The sequence below is a fragment of the Lipophrys pholis genome, assembly GCF_963383615.2.
Source record: "Lipophrys pholis genome assembly, chromosome: 3".
Taxonomy (NCBI): domain Eukaryota; kingdom Metazoa; phylum Chordata; class Actinopteri; order Blenniiformes; family Blenniidae; genus Lipophrys; species Lipophrys pholis.
In genome coordinates this window covers 12,050,857-12,067,506 of record NC_137627.1, presented here as the reverse complement: position 1 = coordinate 12,067,506, position 16,650 = coordinate 12,050,857, and the positions used below count along the sequence as shown (strand labels likewise).

At 41.8% G+C, this 16,650-nt stretch overlaps 1 protein-coding gene across 1 annotated transcript in view; it reads right to left on the bottom strand.

Annotated features, from left to right (window-relative positions):
• The window catches only part of LOC308107380 (cilia- and flagella-associated protein 337-like), a 35,344-nt gene extending 19,078 nt beyond the window's left edge, over positions 1 to 16,266 (bottom strand). The window contains exons 1-11 of the mRNA XM_080459701.1: positions 16,030 to 16,266; positions 14,050 to 14,145; positions 13,200 to 13,505; positions 11,234 to 11,407; positions 10,680 to 10,763; positions 9,972 to 10,064; positions 9,652 to 9,823; positions 6,226 to 6,393; positions 5,151 to 5,299; positions 4,339 to 4,572; positions 3,768 to 3,932 (exon numbers count right to left, since the gene is read on the bottom strand). Of these exons, the coding sequence (XP_080315827.1) occupies positions 3,768 to 3,932; positions 4,339 to 4,572; positions 5,151 to 5,299; positions 6,226 to 6,393; positions 9,652 to 9,823; positions 9,972 to 10,064; positions 10,680 to 10,763; positions 11,234 to 11,407; positions 13,200 to 13,505; positions 14,050 to 14,130 (1,626 nt within the window). The 5' untranslated portion in view covers positions 14,131 to 14,145; positions 16,030 to 16,266. The remainder of the gene's footprint in view (positions 1 to 3,767; positions 3,933 to 4,338; positions 4,573 to 5,150; positions 5,300 to 6,225; positions 6,394 to 9,651; positions 9,824 to 9,971; positions 10,065 to 10,679; positions 10,764 to 11,233; positions 11,408 to 13,199; positions 13,506 to 14,049; positions 14,146 to 16,029) is intronic.
• Between the last annotated feature and the right edge of the window lie 384 nt (positions 16,267 to 16,650).

Below are 16,650 nucleotides of genomic sequence, written 5' to 3'. Positions count from 1 at the left end.
ACAATGTAGTATTACATTATCATGTTGGACAGGATGCACCCAGCTGGCTGCTCTAGTAGATTGTTTAGTTTTTTTTATTTTGAAGGTTTAAGACTGAAAATATTACATATTAAGCCTGTTGCTGACTTCCCCGGGGTTTGGTGCTTGTGGGAACACATTATCACCCCCACTTGTATCCGTCACTGATGGAGTCCGGGGGAAAATCCCACATCATCTATAAAAATCCTCTGTCTTACCTACAAGTGCACTGATGCTTTGGCTCCTCCGACCTCCTACACCCCGACACACAGCCTGCAATCCTCTATAATGGGTCAACTCCACACCCGACCAACTGTTTAGTTTTTTTGTGTGGCATAATCTGACTTCCCTCACAATACCTAAGCTTTGTTCTCTTGTCAGGGAAAAGTGTGATACAGAAATGGGAACATTGTGGAATAATAAAATTAACTTTGATCATCCTTTAAGGCGCTGCGTCGTGCTTATCAGATTTAGGGTAATATTTTTCCCTGTCTGTCCAACAAATACCAGGACGCAGTTTGTCTCTTTATTTGTGGCATTTAACACAGACTCACTGATTGGCTCATTGGGGACGCTGCAATTAAAAGGTCAAAATTTCACGTTCTGAATGGCCCTAATGGCTGCACAACGGGTTCAATGTTGATGAAAATTGGAGAGATGATGTATCTCCTTGTTAATTGGCCCAACGGGTGTCTGCGTCTTCTGCTGAGGAAGGCTCGTCGGGTTATATCTAATGGCAGTGTGAGCGTCTCTGTCACCGCATGCACGTGGCGGCACTCTCGCAAGGACTCATGGGGTCAGGGAACTGATGTGGTTGATTATATTGATTACAAAATGCATAATTATTTTATTTGTCGGTTGAGTGCGACTGTAGTGAACTTGGAGCCATCATGCAGCGCTTTAATCTGTGAAACAACAACGGCAGACTACCACAGGGTTGAGATGCTCACCAAACAGAAAATTCAAGAGAGACTATGAACCCGTTTGATTCCGAGAACACGCGCATGCTTGCAGTGCAGTTTAACCGTCAAACACGAGTGCGCAGAGAGCGTGTTACGTTTGTGACATGGCAAGAATGCCATGATCTCAATAACAAATCAAAAATGCTTTTAGATATTTGAGTCTGTGGATCATCTGCATACTTTCTGGATCATGGTGTAGACCAGTCACGGTGTAGTGGTTAAGCACTCACAAGTTAGAGGACTCCCTGGTTCGAGTCCAAACTTGAGGATCTTTATAGTTTGTGGAGTTTGGTGACTCTCATGAAACTTTAATGAGCATGTCTGAGTGATTTTTTTTTCTTCCAAAAACATGTGATACAAACTATTTAGAAGGTTTTCTGTTGACAGAATGAAATGTACTATCAGTATATATGCCCTATTCTATCATTCAATTGTAATTTTCATAATTATTTAAGAAACTACATAATCATTGTGTCCAGATCCCTTTGTCTGCTTTTTCTTTTAGTTCCATTTAGTTCCAAAGTCCATTCTGTATTAAAAAAAGAAAGAAATAAAACCCAGTATTGTGTAGAAATGTGTGTGTAAATGATTAAAACTGATATTTATAGTGCTTCACAAAATAGAACATTTGATCAAAAATGTCTTTGTCTTACTTTTCACTTACTTTTTCTCATTACTATAATCGGATTTCTTAGGCCTGTAATTTCTGCAATGTGCCTTTAAACTGCCTCACTCTTTTTTTCACTTTATGACAAAATTACCAAATAAAATTTAAAGAAATTCATATTTTACTTGGTCAGCATTGGTGAGAATAACCCACTTTTTTTTTTTTTTTTTTTAAGGGTATTCTACTTTTCTCCAACTGTACAAAAACATACATTTAAGGAGAATCGATGACTCTCTCTGTGGGATGAACTTCATCCACAGCAGGTTGGATTGGCTCCAGAACCAACTTAAATGAAGCAGTTTATGCCATGAATGGAATCACGGCCATAGTAAGTCCACCGGTTGAACCTGCCTCATATCTTCAGGCCCAAGAAACCACGGGAGACTACAGCTGTCTCCAACAGTGCCGGGTGGAGAAATTAACGCCTCGAGTTTGTAAAGTGCAAACTGAGCTGGCAGCTCGGGCTGATTCTCGGTTCCTGCTGCAACACTTTACTGTTGTTGACACTCTTTCGGCGGTTTCTCACCAGCACTGCTGACAAGGTTTCAATGAAGAAAATTTATGAAGAGCATAAACTGAGCATGGTATTAAATCACAGCAATAGGTGCACAGTCTAAAGTTATTTCTCGTAATGTGCATTTTCCATGCATGTAGCATAAAATGTGTTATTTAAAGTTCGTGGCGATCCGTTTATCATCGTGACCGTTGGTGCTTTTTCACTGCAGTGCAGGTTTATTTATTAAGCACCGTGGTAATGGTAATACACAATTCATACTGCTTTACAAGAAATTGGAAATAGTAATAAAACATTAAAGGCAGGTTAAAATATAGTTTGAGATGATCCAAAGCAGATGTAAAGAGAATGAATATTTGAAGCATTAGAGGATTTACATTGTATAAGCAATTAAAATAAGAACCGTTTAAATGAGCATAAAGTGTGAGCCACAGATACAGTCGATGCAGTACCTCAGAAGTTTGTTCTCAGGAGGGCAGCGGAAAAACAAAGCGCTGCTTCTACTCGCTCTGAAAACTGAGTAAACATGTGGATATACATGTGGATATACATGTTGGTTCAAATTATAGGAAGAGGTTGTGTGTTGTGGATGTACGGCGGATCAGGATTGCTTTGTAACTCCCTATCATCAGACAGTTCTTAATTAAAGTAGTGCAGTGATGCAAACACAATGTGAAGAGCAGCGTAGCAAATTGCTGTCCGCAGCAAATAATGAGGTAAAAAACCCAATTACTTTTGTTTGTGTTGTGTTTGCTGCATCATTTTCTCTGAGTGACAAATGAAAAAAAAAATATTACTACACAAAATTGAGAGAAGAATAAATGACTTTTTAGAATATTATATTTATTATATAACAGCACACAGCAATCCACAAGAAAACTGACTATTATATCAACATGGCCAGTGTTGATATAATAGTCTATAATTAGTCTGATACCCCCAGAAATACAGATGGGTGAGATGAATAGTCTCGCATTTATACCATCACACAGCATGAAACATAAAGAATGTAAACCCCTGAAAAATAAAACTGATCAGGGACTTTCAATAAGTGTGAGGAGAAGACTACCCCCGTAACCCCCTGCCTTATTTATTCTCACACAAGTAGAGATGTTTGTTTGAAAGCCAAACTTTGTAAGGTTTCTTTAATTCATGATATATTCGGGTTAACACCTGTTGAGATCCGCAGGAAAACAAACATGGCTATTTTAGTTCTCGGTGTGTTTCTAATTGAAAAGCTCTGTTATATATAGTATAAATTCATTTCTAATGATGCATGTTTTAGTTAAATAATTTGTTTCACGTTTTACTTATTTCATTTAAATCCCGGTGTCTTCCCGAAAGCAAAGGGAATCAAAAAAAATAATGGAAAAAGCATCTCTCTGACCAACAAATTTTTCCAGGTAAAGTGCCATCCCCAAAGCTCTCTGGTGCCCTCTAGAGGAGAAACACCCCATACTGCTGACATGAACAATAAACAAAAACTTAATATGGTGAAATGTACAGTGTGTGTGTGTGTGTGTGTGTGTGTGTGTGTGTGTGTGTGTGTGTGTGTGTGTGTGTGTGTGTGTGTGTGTGTGTGTGTGTGTGTGCACTTCCCACCTACTTTGACCTGTCCGTCGGTGCCTGCAGTAAACAGCCGTGTCTGCGTACCATCAAGGGCGATGGTGGAGATCTCTGCGTTTCCATGGCAACGGTGAAACTGCTTGACCTTTTGGCCTGTGTCAGCTGACCAGCAGATCACAGATGATGCAGAGTCGCTGCTGACTACCTGCAGACAGAGAGAGAGAGAGAGAGAGAGAGAGAGAGAGAGAGAGAGAGAGAGAGGATGGGGGATCATCAGTCGTTGATAGTTTGATGTACTTGACGCTACGTGAAAGTAAAAAAACTCACTCATAAGCAAACCACTCTATTCATCTGTGCCCTTCGCTATTTTAGTATTAAGCTCCGACAGAAGAAAATATGTAACCAATACTGCTGTCGAGTGGACTGAAAGGCTGACAGCACTTTTAAATATGCGAGCTGTTCATATCAGATGCATAAGCTGCCATCTTTTCAAACCAAACGATCTCCTCTTGCTACTACATCCACTGCAGGACTGATATTATTTCACTCAATACTTTTTTTTTTATAATAGGGACCAAATCAATACAGTGCGTCTCATTTCACACGCATACCTGTTTGAAAAGACTGTTATACAGCACACAGGTGATGGGATGTTCATGGCTGCTGGTCTTCTTCTCCTCCTTCATTGTCTCGAGCAGCACAAGCAGACTGTTGAAGGAAAGTATGACGTGTTGACGCTCCTCCTGGACGAAGAGGAGGGTGCGTGGGTCCTCCTGAGTACTCGGGAAGACTCCGGCCAGACGATGAGCACACAGCTGGTTGGCCACGTCCCACAGGCAGAGCACCTTGAGAGTTCATAATGGGGAGCGGAGAAAGAAAAAGAAAATGTGATAACCACTGAAACACGACACTTTATAAATCAGCATGACAGTTGCTGAAGTGCTGCAAGTCGTGGCCCTGACTCATAGTTCCCTAAAAAGTCCACCTCACCACGAGACGACTGTTGTTTTTCAAGCAACTATTCCTGAGCAAGTTGAGGTGAAGCCTTCAGAGTTCCGTGCGGCAGCAGATGGTGTTTGAGCAGAAGGCAGATGGAACATAAATCACTCCTAAAATATTCATTCTCCTCGGAAAATCCAATGAGAAAGCAAACATGCACAGAGCAACAACAGATAAAGGAAATGCAGCACAAGCACCAGCATCCTCTTTGCATCAGGAGGGGAAAAAAAGGGTCTTTAAAGGAAACCTTTTTGGAGAAACACCTGCTCTTTCAGAGGCAACGCTGGGAAATAGGCTCCCAATCATCTGCCTCACGACCTCCTTCCTCCACGGTGATTATGGCGAGCACTCACAATTAATATTACATTTATCTCCACATTATGTGCTCCAGCAGAGAGCGCCGCTCACAGACGCGCACTCTCACCTTATCTTTGGAGTAGCTGAGCAGTTGTTCCTTGGTCTGCATGAAGTGAACGGCGGTGACGGGGCCGGCGTGGCCGCTGAGAGAACACACGGGTTCAGACGACACGTACGGGTTCCACAGCAAGACCTGATGATCCACACCCGCCGTGGCTACAACCAATCACAGCGTCTCAGTTCAGCGGGGTTCATGTTAATTACATGAAACCAAAGTGGTTATAACACCTCTCGGGAACAGGCTCAATGAGGCATTTGATGGTTTTGATGAAGTATTGTAAGAACGATGAAAACAGGGGGTTTTCCGTTTAATCAAGGATTATGGCCCAGTGTATTTTTATGTTTGTTTGTTTAGTTTTTTTTATATATACATTATTTCATTCAAAGAAAAAGCCTGAGGATGATTTGTCTCATATCCTCTTGGGGCCTGCGCTCAAAAGAGTTATTCAAGTTTACAGTGCCTGGAAAAAAATCTGGAATTTTAATTTTGAAAGCAGTTGCATGGTTGCTTAGTGTTCAGCTGGCGCACATCATGCAGAGAAAACCCCCAGGTCGGGTTTTGGATTGTAAATTTGAATGTTCTTCAGATGGATTTTCCCCAGGTACTCTGTGTGGGTTTGTTCTGTGACCTTTCATATATTTTAAATCTATTATACTTGCACTTAAACTTCTCAATCATTTTAAGTTGAATATCATAACAGTTAAAAAAAAAAATACAGTATCATACAATGTTAAACTTAATTTCTTCTTTGTATTTGTTTTGTTATGTATTTATCTTATTTGTCTTTTAATGTTTATAATGTGTTATTTACTTTATGTATAGCAGTTTGGCTCCCCGAGTTGCTTGAACGTGTTTTATGAATAAAGATGGATTGGATAAACTTCACAAGATCCGATGTTTTTCATCTTTTTTCTTAAGCCAGAAAACACAATTACGAGCAATAAAATTTTAACAAGGGTTTGAAATGAAAAATTAAATATTCAATGGCAGTCTGGGGCTTGTTTGTTTTGGACGCACTTTAAAGAGTCAACGTTCACATTAAAACAATTTTCCATGAAGTCTCGGAGTACCGTCTCATCACCTATGAGACTGAGTCCACTGTGGTGGTCCATGTCCCACACTCCCATTTTCGTAGAGTAAGAAGTGACTCTGAGGCTCCTGCTTTCCTTTTCCCTCCAGCCGACCACCATGCTGCTCTGCGGCCTGGTGCTGCAGGACACCAAAGCCTCCAGCGAGCCCAGGTAGCGCACTGCAGAAACAAGACGGAGGCCCACAATGAAAGCAAATTAGATGTGACGCGTCGCAATTAGTTCACCACATCCGGAAAAGAGTGAGTAACACTCGGAGAAGAGCAGGCCCGCCGACGGTGGAGTCAATTTGAATGTGGATGGAAAGAACACGGCATACAAACAAGACTATTAAATATGCAATTAACGGACAATTAAATTACATTTCCGTCTGCGGTTTATGTACTTAACTGTAAATCTCGGTTTTGGCACCAGGAGCTTGTGAGACAGCAACAAGGCTGAACAAATCGGGATGTAGAGCTCAGCGAGCGCATTTGATGAGATTATATTTCACAACGGCAGCTGATTTGTAGTTTGTTTTTTTGGTTTGTCTTGGGAAGCATCTAAGGGAAACCTCGTGTCTGGGAGAAATATTTGATTTAAGAGAGTTGATTGAGTTTTTCTATTTTAAATGTTTCCTGGACAAAAATGCATAGACAGGCCTACAGTGTACATAGAAATACAGGGACAGCGCAAAATACAAACATTTACACCTAATGATGTCGAGTAAAAAGTGGGGGGAAAGCAATTTGATGAGAAGAAATAAGAAAACAATTAGTCCAACTGTGTGTAGCAGCAATGTTGCTGGCAATTTACAGTGAAATAATGTCCAATATTTGACAATGACACACTGTTTTTCTTGGAAATTCATGCACTTCCTTCTTCTATGACACTTCATCTCACTTAGAGTTATTGGGAATCAATCCGACAACGGTGAAAGCAAAGTATACACTCTAGACTACTCGTATTTACACATGCAGGACATTTATAGTCACAAACTGCATACTTTTGGAGTTTGGTACGGAGTCAGAGCACCTCCTCAACCCAATGAAAATCCAGGTAGAACATGCAGAGCGACCTACCCATTCTTCCTCTGCCTGGTCTTCTTTCATCCACGAACCAAAAACTAAAAGCACTTTCTGTTGACGGGGCGAGCTCGATGGTTTGAGGACCATATTGGCAGTGTATTAGTAAACCAAACCAATTCCCAGCCAGGCTCAGTGCCACAAAGAATTAGCTTGGCGTGACTCGCTCAGTGGCGTTACAGAAACGTAATGGATCTTGCATCACCATCTATCTCAATTAGCACTTCGATCGAGAAGAGCTAAAGTGGATGCCGCGTGTCTCTACTTGAAGCTGCCTCATTCCCAGAGGCTCCGCGCATAACGGGCCGGTCGTGAGATGGCATGTGACAGTCTCGGGTCAGAGATCGGCCATGAAGCTGGCGCAAATAATTACATCTGATTGGACTTCATACCTCACATCTTTTCTTCCACTCCATGAATTAAAAGATGAAGATTACTCGCAGACGGCGTCGGGTGACTCGTTATTGATTGGAGTGGCCTTGTCTTGATCGCTGACACGCGCAAATCACGATCCAAATCAAACAATCTTTTACCGTGGGGTTATAAGTTGAAGCCCGAAAAACTAGGGGTCACTACATATCTGCATGAAAGTAAGTTTGTTTGGGTTTTTTTTTTTCTTCCAGTGATGTATGTTTTTGCATATTTAAGATATATTACGTTGCCCACCTTAATGTTTGTTAATGTTGTTGGGTTTTTCTTTTTCTTTTTCCATTTCCGTGAACCACAAAATAATGATGATACGTTAATGCATTTCTCATTCACAAACATGTATCCCACACCTCGCCACCCTTGTCCTTACGGGTCTGTGTCCATCCCAATTTCCTCTTAATTTCCTCTCAATTTCCCCTCTCTGTTCCACCACCCTCTACCCTCCTTACCCTCCCTTATTTCTCTCTCTCTCTCTCTCTCTCTCTCTCTGGTGGCCCATGAGCTGGAAGGTTTGGAGGTCTGGATAACCAGCCATGTCTAATGGTACACAGCCCACTCATACTGCAGGGTGGGAAACTTCAAAAGAACAGTACCAGCACCCCAGAGGTATGCAAACGCTCATACAAACTCTCAGAGGCTCCCTCCTTTCCTTTCCTCCCTCTCACACACACACTCCGAAAACACACCACACACACACGCGCTGCCCGTGCCCAAACACCGCCTGTTAAAATTTCAATTACCCGACTCTTCTAACGTTTTGTCACCGTCACCTCTGTCCCCCCCCCCCCCCCCCCCTTTTTTTTTGTCATCCCTTTGTTTTCCAGTTTGTTGTGCATATTTGCGTGTGCTTTAAGCTCCCTCCTCTCACGGCGAGCTGGTCTCAGAGCGTTGAATCATTACCAAAACAGCCCAATAAACTCTTCTCAGGGACACTATCCGCATGATGCAATCCGGGCAAAACTTGAGCGACCTCTTTTGATCCGCACGCTGAGCTGAAGCGCGGGCGTCTCAGAGGGCCGGACCTCCAACCCGCGTCTTTATGTCAAAAAGTCACAACTCCGGCTATGAAGTGGATGAGACAAGACTTGCTGTGCGCGTGACAAAGTGTGTGCGTGTGTTTGCGTCCGCGAACGAGATCTGCTTGAGCATTTCGGCAGTGTTGCGTTAGTTGTTATTGGAGGAATTACTTTAAAAAAAAAAAAGAAAGAAAAAGGAGCAAACAAGCCTCGTGGCTCTCATCCCCGGTGTCAAGGTGATCGCGTTTGTGTTCACATTAGGTGGCCCCGACACCCGGAGTGCGTTCTCTTTGTTGTCTGCCCCTGCGTCGTCTGAGCCGCTGATTTAGTATTCTTGCTTTGGTTCTGTCTGGCTAATGAAAGCTATTTTTGACCCGAGGCCTCAGGTGAACGTGGCTTCGTTCAGGAATGAGAAACAGCAGTTTGGGCTCCCATTTGCCGACATAAAACTCCAGTGATTTCAAATGACAGCAATCAGGGCTGTTTGGCTGTTCGGCTGTTTGGCTGTTCGGCTGCTGGTTATCTTTTTGAAACGTGTCTACATGTTGTGTGGCTCTTTCTGTCTGCTCATTCGTTTCTACGCAATATGAAATAATAGGTGGGTAAAGAGAGAAGTGTGTATTGAGACGAGACATTACAAAATGGGGAAAGATTTGCAAAGCATTTGCTAAAGAACTTTAGATTATCTTAACGAAGAGGCTTGAAAGAGACTTTTAAATCTTTGTTTGGCACTTTTTGGAAACCCGAAACTCAATTAGGATGAGAAAAAGACAAATCTCAATTTGTTGTTATGGATAAAGGGTTAAACAAGATGGTTCAGGTTCATTTCAAGGAAATAAAAGTAAGTCCGTGACATGATTTCTTCCGTCATGAAGGCCTCGTAGTTTCTGTCCACAAGTGTGTATCCTACCTTTTCTAACCCAGGCAGGGGCATGAGCTTGGTGTGTCACAGTGTAACAGGAGTGAAGTTTGCCTTTGACCAGCTCGTCCCACAGGATGATGTCCGCGGAGTCGGAGTCCGTCCTCTGACCGAGTCTCTTGAACAGAGAGATCTGGGCTGAGGTAAAATGCAAAGCACTGACCTGGGGAGAAAAAAAGGCACCCACATGGAGATGTGGCGCGATGGACCGCTGAGCACAAACGTAATGTGGAAAAATGAGGGCACTTGACAACGTTCTGCCTCCCACCTTCTGCTCTCGCCTCTCTCTGCTTTGTTTATGAATGGATTACCTGTCCTCCAATGTCACCTATGGCGAGGACAGCCTGGTCAGGCTGAGACGCATCCACCCAGTAGTCTAGACACCAGGGGACGAACTTCAAACCCTGGACACAACAGGAGAGGTATGTGCATGTTTACTGATACTTATGTAGACTATATACTGTACTCTATTGTTCAGTACTCCCTTTATATTAATAGTGAAAGGCTAATTTAATAAGTAGATTTAAACCATCACATAATACATATTGTTATAAACTGTTATCCTTTCCAGAGGATTTAATATCATCGCTCACGGCTAGTCAATTAGTTTTGGAATAGGGCCAGTTCATGATAATATTGCAAATGAGGGGCTTCAGAAACCTGTATTGAAATGTGAGTGATTGAATTAAATGCTAATTATACAGCTAAAGTGTGGGGGACAACAGAGTGTTATCTGAAGGATTTTGTTTTTAAATGATAAAATGTGCAAAAATGACATAAAAACATTAGTGTATTATACTAATGAAGACACAAATAAGGCCTTTCTTGTGCCGGCATATTTGCAGAGAATAATCCATTTTCTTGTTTCTGTTTCAGGTCAAATTAAAAAAACCCTTGTGTCCTATAAACTGAGTGGGAATAGGTATATTTTAAGCAATAACTCCACTCAAAGTGCGAGTTCCAAATAACCCCAGAATCCAAAACCTGGTCCCTGGGCCACCAAATAAAAACTCTTTTACCTGAAGTTTATACTTGCAGCTGAAGTCCTGTTGAGAGAGTATGTCATAAAAACACACTTCTTTACTTGTGAAAGACACAGCTATCTGAGAATGAAGAAGACAAACACCTTATATACCGATTTAACATTTTCCCAGACTAACAATAATTAATGCAGAACTGAAAAAAAATCATGTTATCCAATTCAATTATGTATGTCATCCATTAATCTTTAGATTAAAGACGTACTAATTGCAACTGGTGATCAATAATTGATCAAAACATGAATATTTACTTTCTGAACTTTATGCAGCAACTTCAATGCACTGCAATTAACCAAAACCCACTGATTAATAATTCATGAAATGAGTGAAATACTTGTTTACCTCTGTGCCTTACAATATCTGCCCCAATAACTTGAGATTGTATATCAATAATTCATCCGCATTTACATTTCAATGGGTAATAATTCTTCAAGGAACCAGAACATGACCCCTTAGTCAGAGACGGTGCCAGCTATCTTAATTGGACTGCTTTCATTGTTGTTACGCAACATTTTGGAAAGAGATGAGATGACCTTGTTCAGGTTGTGCAGCAGCACAGTGTCGGTGACCCAGAGGTCTTTGGGCGTGACCGTGCTGTTCTGGAGTCGATGTGCGTGCAGGAGGGACATGTCGTTTCCGTCCCGCAGCCCCACTGTTCCTCCTTTACTCACAGCGAGGTAGTGACCCGAGCTTCGCAGGTACAGCACCTGGGAGACCGGAACGCGTGACAAAAAACGTCATTAATCTCAGGCCGAGAAACCGATCTGGCGGAGGAACAGAAGAGTTCAACCTTCAGAACGGCGTCGACACTGTGAAGCAGTTTGAGACATCAGAAAGTTAATTAGTAAAATTGATGCCTCAGATCTCCAAATAAAATTTTAAGTGTTTATTATATCTTGTATTTCTTGTTCTTACTGGATATTGTATCCCCATAAATCTACAGGAGGATAAGTCCATTAAACACGAGTTCCTCCTTAAATCATCCTCTTACTGGATGCAAGTGAATAAAACTGAGCAGGTCACAAGCTGAACTGAAGCCAATAAAACAGTATAGGATTAATGAATTGCAGGCTTTTACTGGCTGATATACAAGAACAAAAACTGAGAGCTGCACATTTAAAAGGCAACAACTGATAGTACCTGATTAATCAGAGACAACACGTACCTTAAAAAAAGAAAAAGGTTCATTAACGCTCAGACTAAAGGGCCAGGGTTTAGTTATCACAACAATTCAAATACTTCCAATTGTCTTTTTGATCAGCTTGTTTAGAATTTCATCAGGGTATTTATTTATCTCTGTCCATTTTGTTTCCCTACTGATATAACACTTTTGGGTCATGGGTACGTAACATAGAATATACCACATGGCTTTAAAAGGTCTGTGTATATATATATATATATATATATATATATATATATATATATATATATATATATATATATATATATATATATATATATATACTATATAAGTCCTCTTTATGCCTATGGTGGGTAACTAGTTGAAAAGTTGTGCCAGACTTAAAGCTCCTGACTCGCTACACCATCTTGTGGTACAGAGTGTTACTGCAGCATTGACTAACAAGATTACAAATTTTATCATAAATCCCAAACTCATAATAATCAGACATTTTTGAGGCAATATCAAATCTATTGTTTTCTCACATTCTGTACATTTATTTTGGAATTGTTGTTCAATGCTTAATCAATTATTAAAATTTTATTTTTTATCGATTTAACTGTGTCGGAATAGCTGTGTAGGAAATATTACACTTTTCTGAGCCGAAGCTCTTGTCCTTAGGCTTTGGAAGAAAAGTGCAACCAAGTTGTTGGCTGTACACCTGAAAATTCATAGAAGTTATAGTCATGAGTTAATTCTACTGTGGTTTGTCACTCTAAGCAGCCACCTTCATCTTCGTGACATCTTTGCTGCTGTCACAGAAAACATTGATTAGGGAAGCAATTTTTTTCACATTTTCTATTTCACACTTTACTGAGTTCGGGGGGGGGGGGAAGAAATGAGAGTTTCTGAATGACAATAGTCCGTCAGGCTCTTTAAGTCTGATCTAAGCAAAAAGGGTCAAGACCTTCCAGCCATTTGGAAAACAACTGACACAACAGTCTGACGTTTTGACAACCTCAGGATTGAAAGATTAAAGTGGTGAGCCTCCACTTCATCCACAGCAGTAGGCACTTTATACTGGCTGCCTCATTTACATATTAATTGATAGATGTTAAAGGAGTCCAGAGCCATTTATCTCAAAAGAGGTGTGCCATTTTGATGAGCAAGACCCTAATACTTTTGAACGTTTCCCCGCAATGTTTAATAATGTGGAATTTCTCCCAGTCAGCAGAGCTTGGGATTCTCTGTCAATGTCAAAATGTTTTTCAGATAACATCCCACAGTGGGTCATGTGTTGAAAGGAAGGCAACATGTTGGGATGCTCATGACACACTCCTCACACTCCATTAATCTCCAAGAGCTCAGTGACCTTGTACCTTCTGGACGGGGTCTCGGTGTGGGCAGGTCAGTGTCCGAGGTGGCTTCCAGCGAGGTTTGCTGATCGTTTTGGAGTTTTTGACTTTATCAGACAGCTCCAGCAGCAGGAAGGAACAGAGCCCTGCCCAGTCGATGCGTCCTTCTTTCACAGCGTCGCTGTCCAAAAGGAGGCCGCGGTGCTCCTGAGTGACAACCACGCTGTCAAAAAGGAGGCCGTAGTCCTCCATGGACCCGCGGTCAACCAATGACAAAGCCAGATTCATGAATTCCGTTCTGGACAAGGAGCGAGGTGCTCCCGAGGAGTCCTGGATCAACGACAGGATTGTCAGCGGCATATATATAAACACAGCTTGTAAAGGTTTTCATATTATGCTGCAGCTTGTTTCTGAAGCATTTACCATTGCGTCTATGGTCGCAGGTCTATGTGACACTGATAATCTCGGAGATATGTGGTGTGATTTGCCACGGTGACTAAAGCTACTTTACCAGCAGCCCAGACAAAACCCATCAAATAAATCTATTTTAAAGGCCAAGTAAAGCTGAGCTGCAGAGTGAAACTTACACTCTCACACCATACACACTCTAAATAGCTGCATAGATGGATGTCAAAATCCTTTTAGTTTAGTTATTATCTGTTTAAGTCTGTAGCGGTCGCACCCATTGCACCGCAGTTTAACATTAACATCAGTTTCAATAAAGCAAATACTAGTTTCGCCTCCACTTTCAGAATTTATACGAAAAAAACTGCAAAATGGGAAAAGCGGGAGGAAAAGCATTCTTTTCATTTGACTCAAAGAAGTGGCAAGTCATAAAATCAAAAACTGTAAAAAAAAAAAATTAAAGACTCACGAGGAAAAGATTCTGCAACTTTCTGTAGTCCTCGGTGTTCATCCTGCTTTCAAGCTGTGCCACCTCCATCCGCGTTCCCATGGTTACAGCCGAGGCCTGTCAATCAATCACCACCGTACCAGACGAGGTCAGAGAGGTAAAGACTGAGCGCGAGGGGTTTGTGCAGACGGCTCACAGTCAAATAACAGATCTCCCGCACTTCCAAGTGTTATGGGAGGAAAGGAGATGTCCCCAGCACCGAGTAATCCCCTGGTAACCATTCGTATCTATTTCACAGCACGGTGCCATGTCAGCCTAATCGTAGCGCAGGGTCACAGCAGTGGACTTTTTGTTGTTGTTGTTGTTGTTGTGGATCTTGCCTCCTTTCACTCCAGCTAAACGTGTCTACAGCTGCGTAGACAGTGCTGTCTATCGTCTGATTTCAAACAGAAATGTCCTTGGCTTAACAGCTGTCAAAGGTGAAGGAACAGATCCTCCTAAAAACAAATGTACTGTATGTGAAATAAAAGGAATTCGGACACAAATATCAACAACAAAAAGCAACAAAAGGCCAGATTTATAAAAAAAAATAGCCTGTGCTGCCATTAAGAGTGCATTTCAAATGTGAGAAAGAAGTGTGAGATGATGATATTACTTTTTTTTTTTTTTTAAGATTCCACAAAACACGACAAAGTTCAGAAGAGGATAGCAAATGTTCCCAGTTTAATTCTGAGCCTCACATAAACATTCATGAGACAAATTCATTGTTTGCGGCATCAAACGAAACAAAGATTTAGATGACACTCGGGAATGAAATGAAAAATCAAAAAAAAAAAACAATCCTTTGCTTCAGCTATTATCTTTTTTTTTATTTTATTTTTTTTATAACTGATTAACTGCAGCGTGATCTTAATACGATCATTCACTACCTTTTGTACATCTCAGACAAGTACACAGCAACAGATGTCTCGATGTCATTGTAATAAAGAAAAAGCATGGCAAAGCTCCTGGGATGATTTGTTCGCGTTTTGTTTATGAGTGTGATAACTTTTAATCAAACACATCCCGGCTTGTTTTGTCAGAAGCTGCTGGCACGTGGCTCCGCTGACGGAAAGGAAGCCCTTCACTTATTTGGGGCATCCACCAAGTGCGCACTACATTGTTGGTGCCCGATGGGGGCAGAGCAGGCCCGAGCTGGTTGGAGATGACAGGGAGACAATCGTCGCTCAGCGCAGCACATGTTGAATTACAACCAACACACAAATTGTAGGCATTGAGGCATCAGCAGCAAAAAAAAAAATAAAAAATCACATCGGGTCCTGTTGCCTAAGAAATAGGAACTGAAACTATAAGGCAACAAAAACTCTAGATAACAGATTGGGAAGATGTTGAGTCCCAATTCCTGCTGCTTCATTTTGAATTATGTTGGCGTCACATGAGACACGACAGAATGGATCTGTTGCCGTTTGTGCTATAGCGGCTACTTGACCCGAATGCAGGAGGTAGAATAATACAACATGTCACCGGGCTCGAGCCACCTCAAACAGTCTCCTAGAACATGACAAGAAATTGACTCATCAGATCTCTGCATGGGTGCTCAGCCAATCACTGGGTGACGTTATCATCTGGTGTATCACGGACCAAAATCACATCTGAAGGCAAAAAGGGGTCTCATCAAAGTATTGATTTATATTTAATGTTGTGACTTATAAGTGTATATGTTGCATTATACATTATCTAAAACAACTGATTTATACTTTAAGTTACAGACAATTCTGGAAAGTGACGCCGCCATGTTTTTATCTAGCACTTATTGGAGTAACAGTCAAGAAAAGTTAAAAAAAAAAAAATAAAACTGCATCTGCATCACTGCCTCAGGCTGTAAGCGAACAATGACAGGCTCTTGATCTCGAAGTGTATTCACACACTTCACTGAAGCACATTTTTAATCATAAAAGGTCAAACACACCGCTCCTCACTTAATAACAAATCCAAACTTACCGAGACGGACAATTTCAACCTTTCAGTCCACAATGGGTGTCCACAGTGCACCGTCCTGGACTCCCCGCGCTCTGAGGTGTTCAAACACCATTTTTATAAATCTGTGACATTTCAAACAAAATCTTCAGCCTCGGGTTGGTCTGTCTTGGCCTTGACTGGGTCTCTCGCCCGGAGGAGATTCAACTGATTCCAGCTCGAGCTTTTGTGTCCAGGGGTTTGTCTCAGCCAGCGATGTCTGAGAGGCAATCAGCGTTAACAGCCCTGGCTGCAGCGCACACACATCCACCGAGCGTTAACGAACTGCCCCCCAGTAGCCCGGGCGGCGGCACAGGCAGCACACGTACGTGCACACTCTTTTACTGTGCTCACTCTTAAAGACTCAGACCAAGTTTCCTGGCAACCACGTAGTCAAAAAGAGTTGTGTTTTGTGAGTGCAGGCTCTATTGTCTGCATGCGCCATAATGAGTGTGTGTGTGTGTGTGTGTGTGTGTGTGTGTGTGTGTGTGTGTGTGTGTGTGTGTGTGTGTGTGTGTGTGTGTGTGTGTGTGTGTGTGTGTGTGTGTGTGTGTGTGTGTGTGTGTGTGTGTGCGTGTGTGTTACATCTATTCACAGATTAGGCCC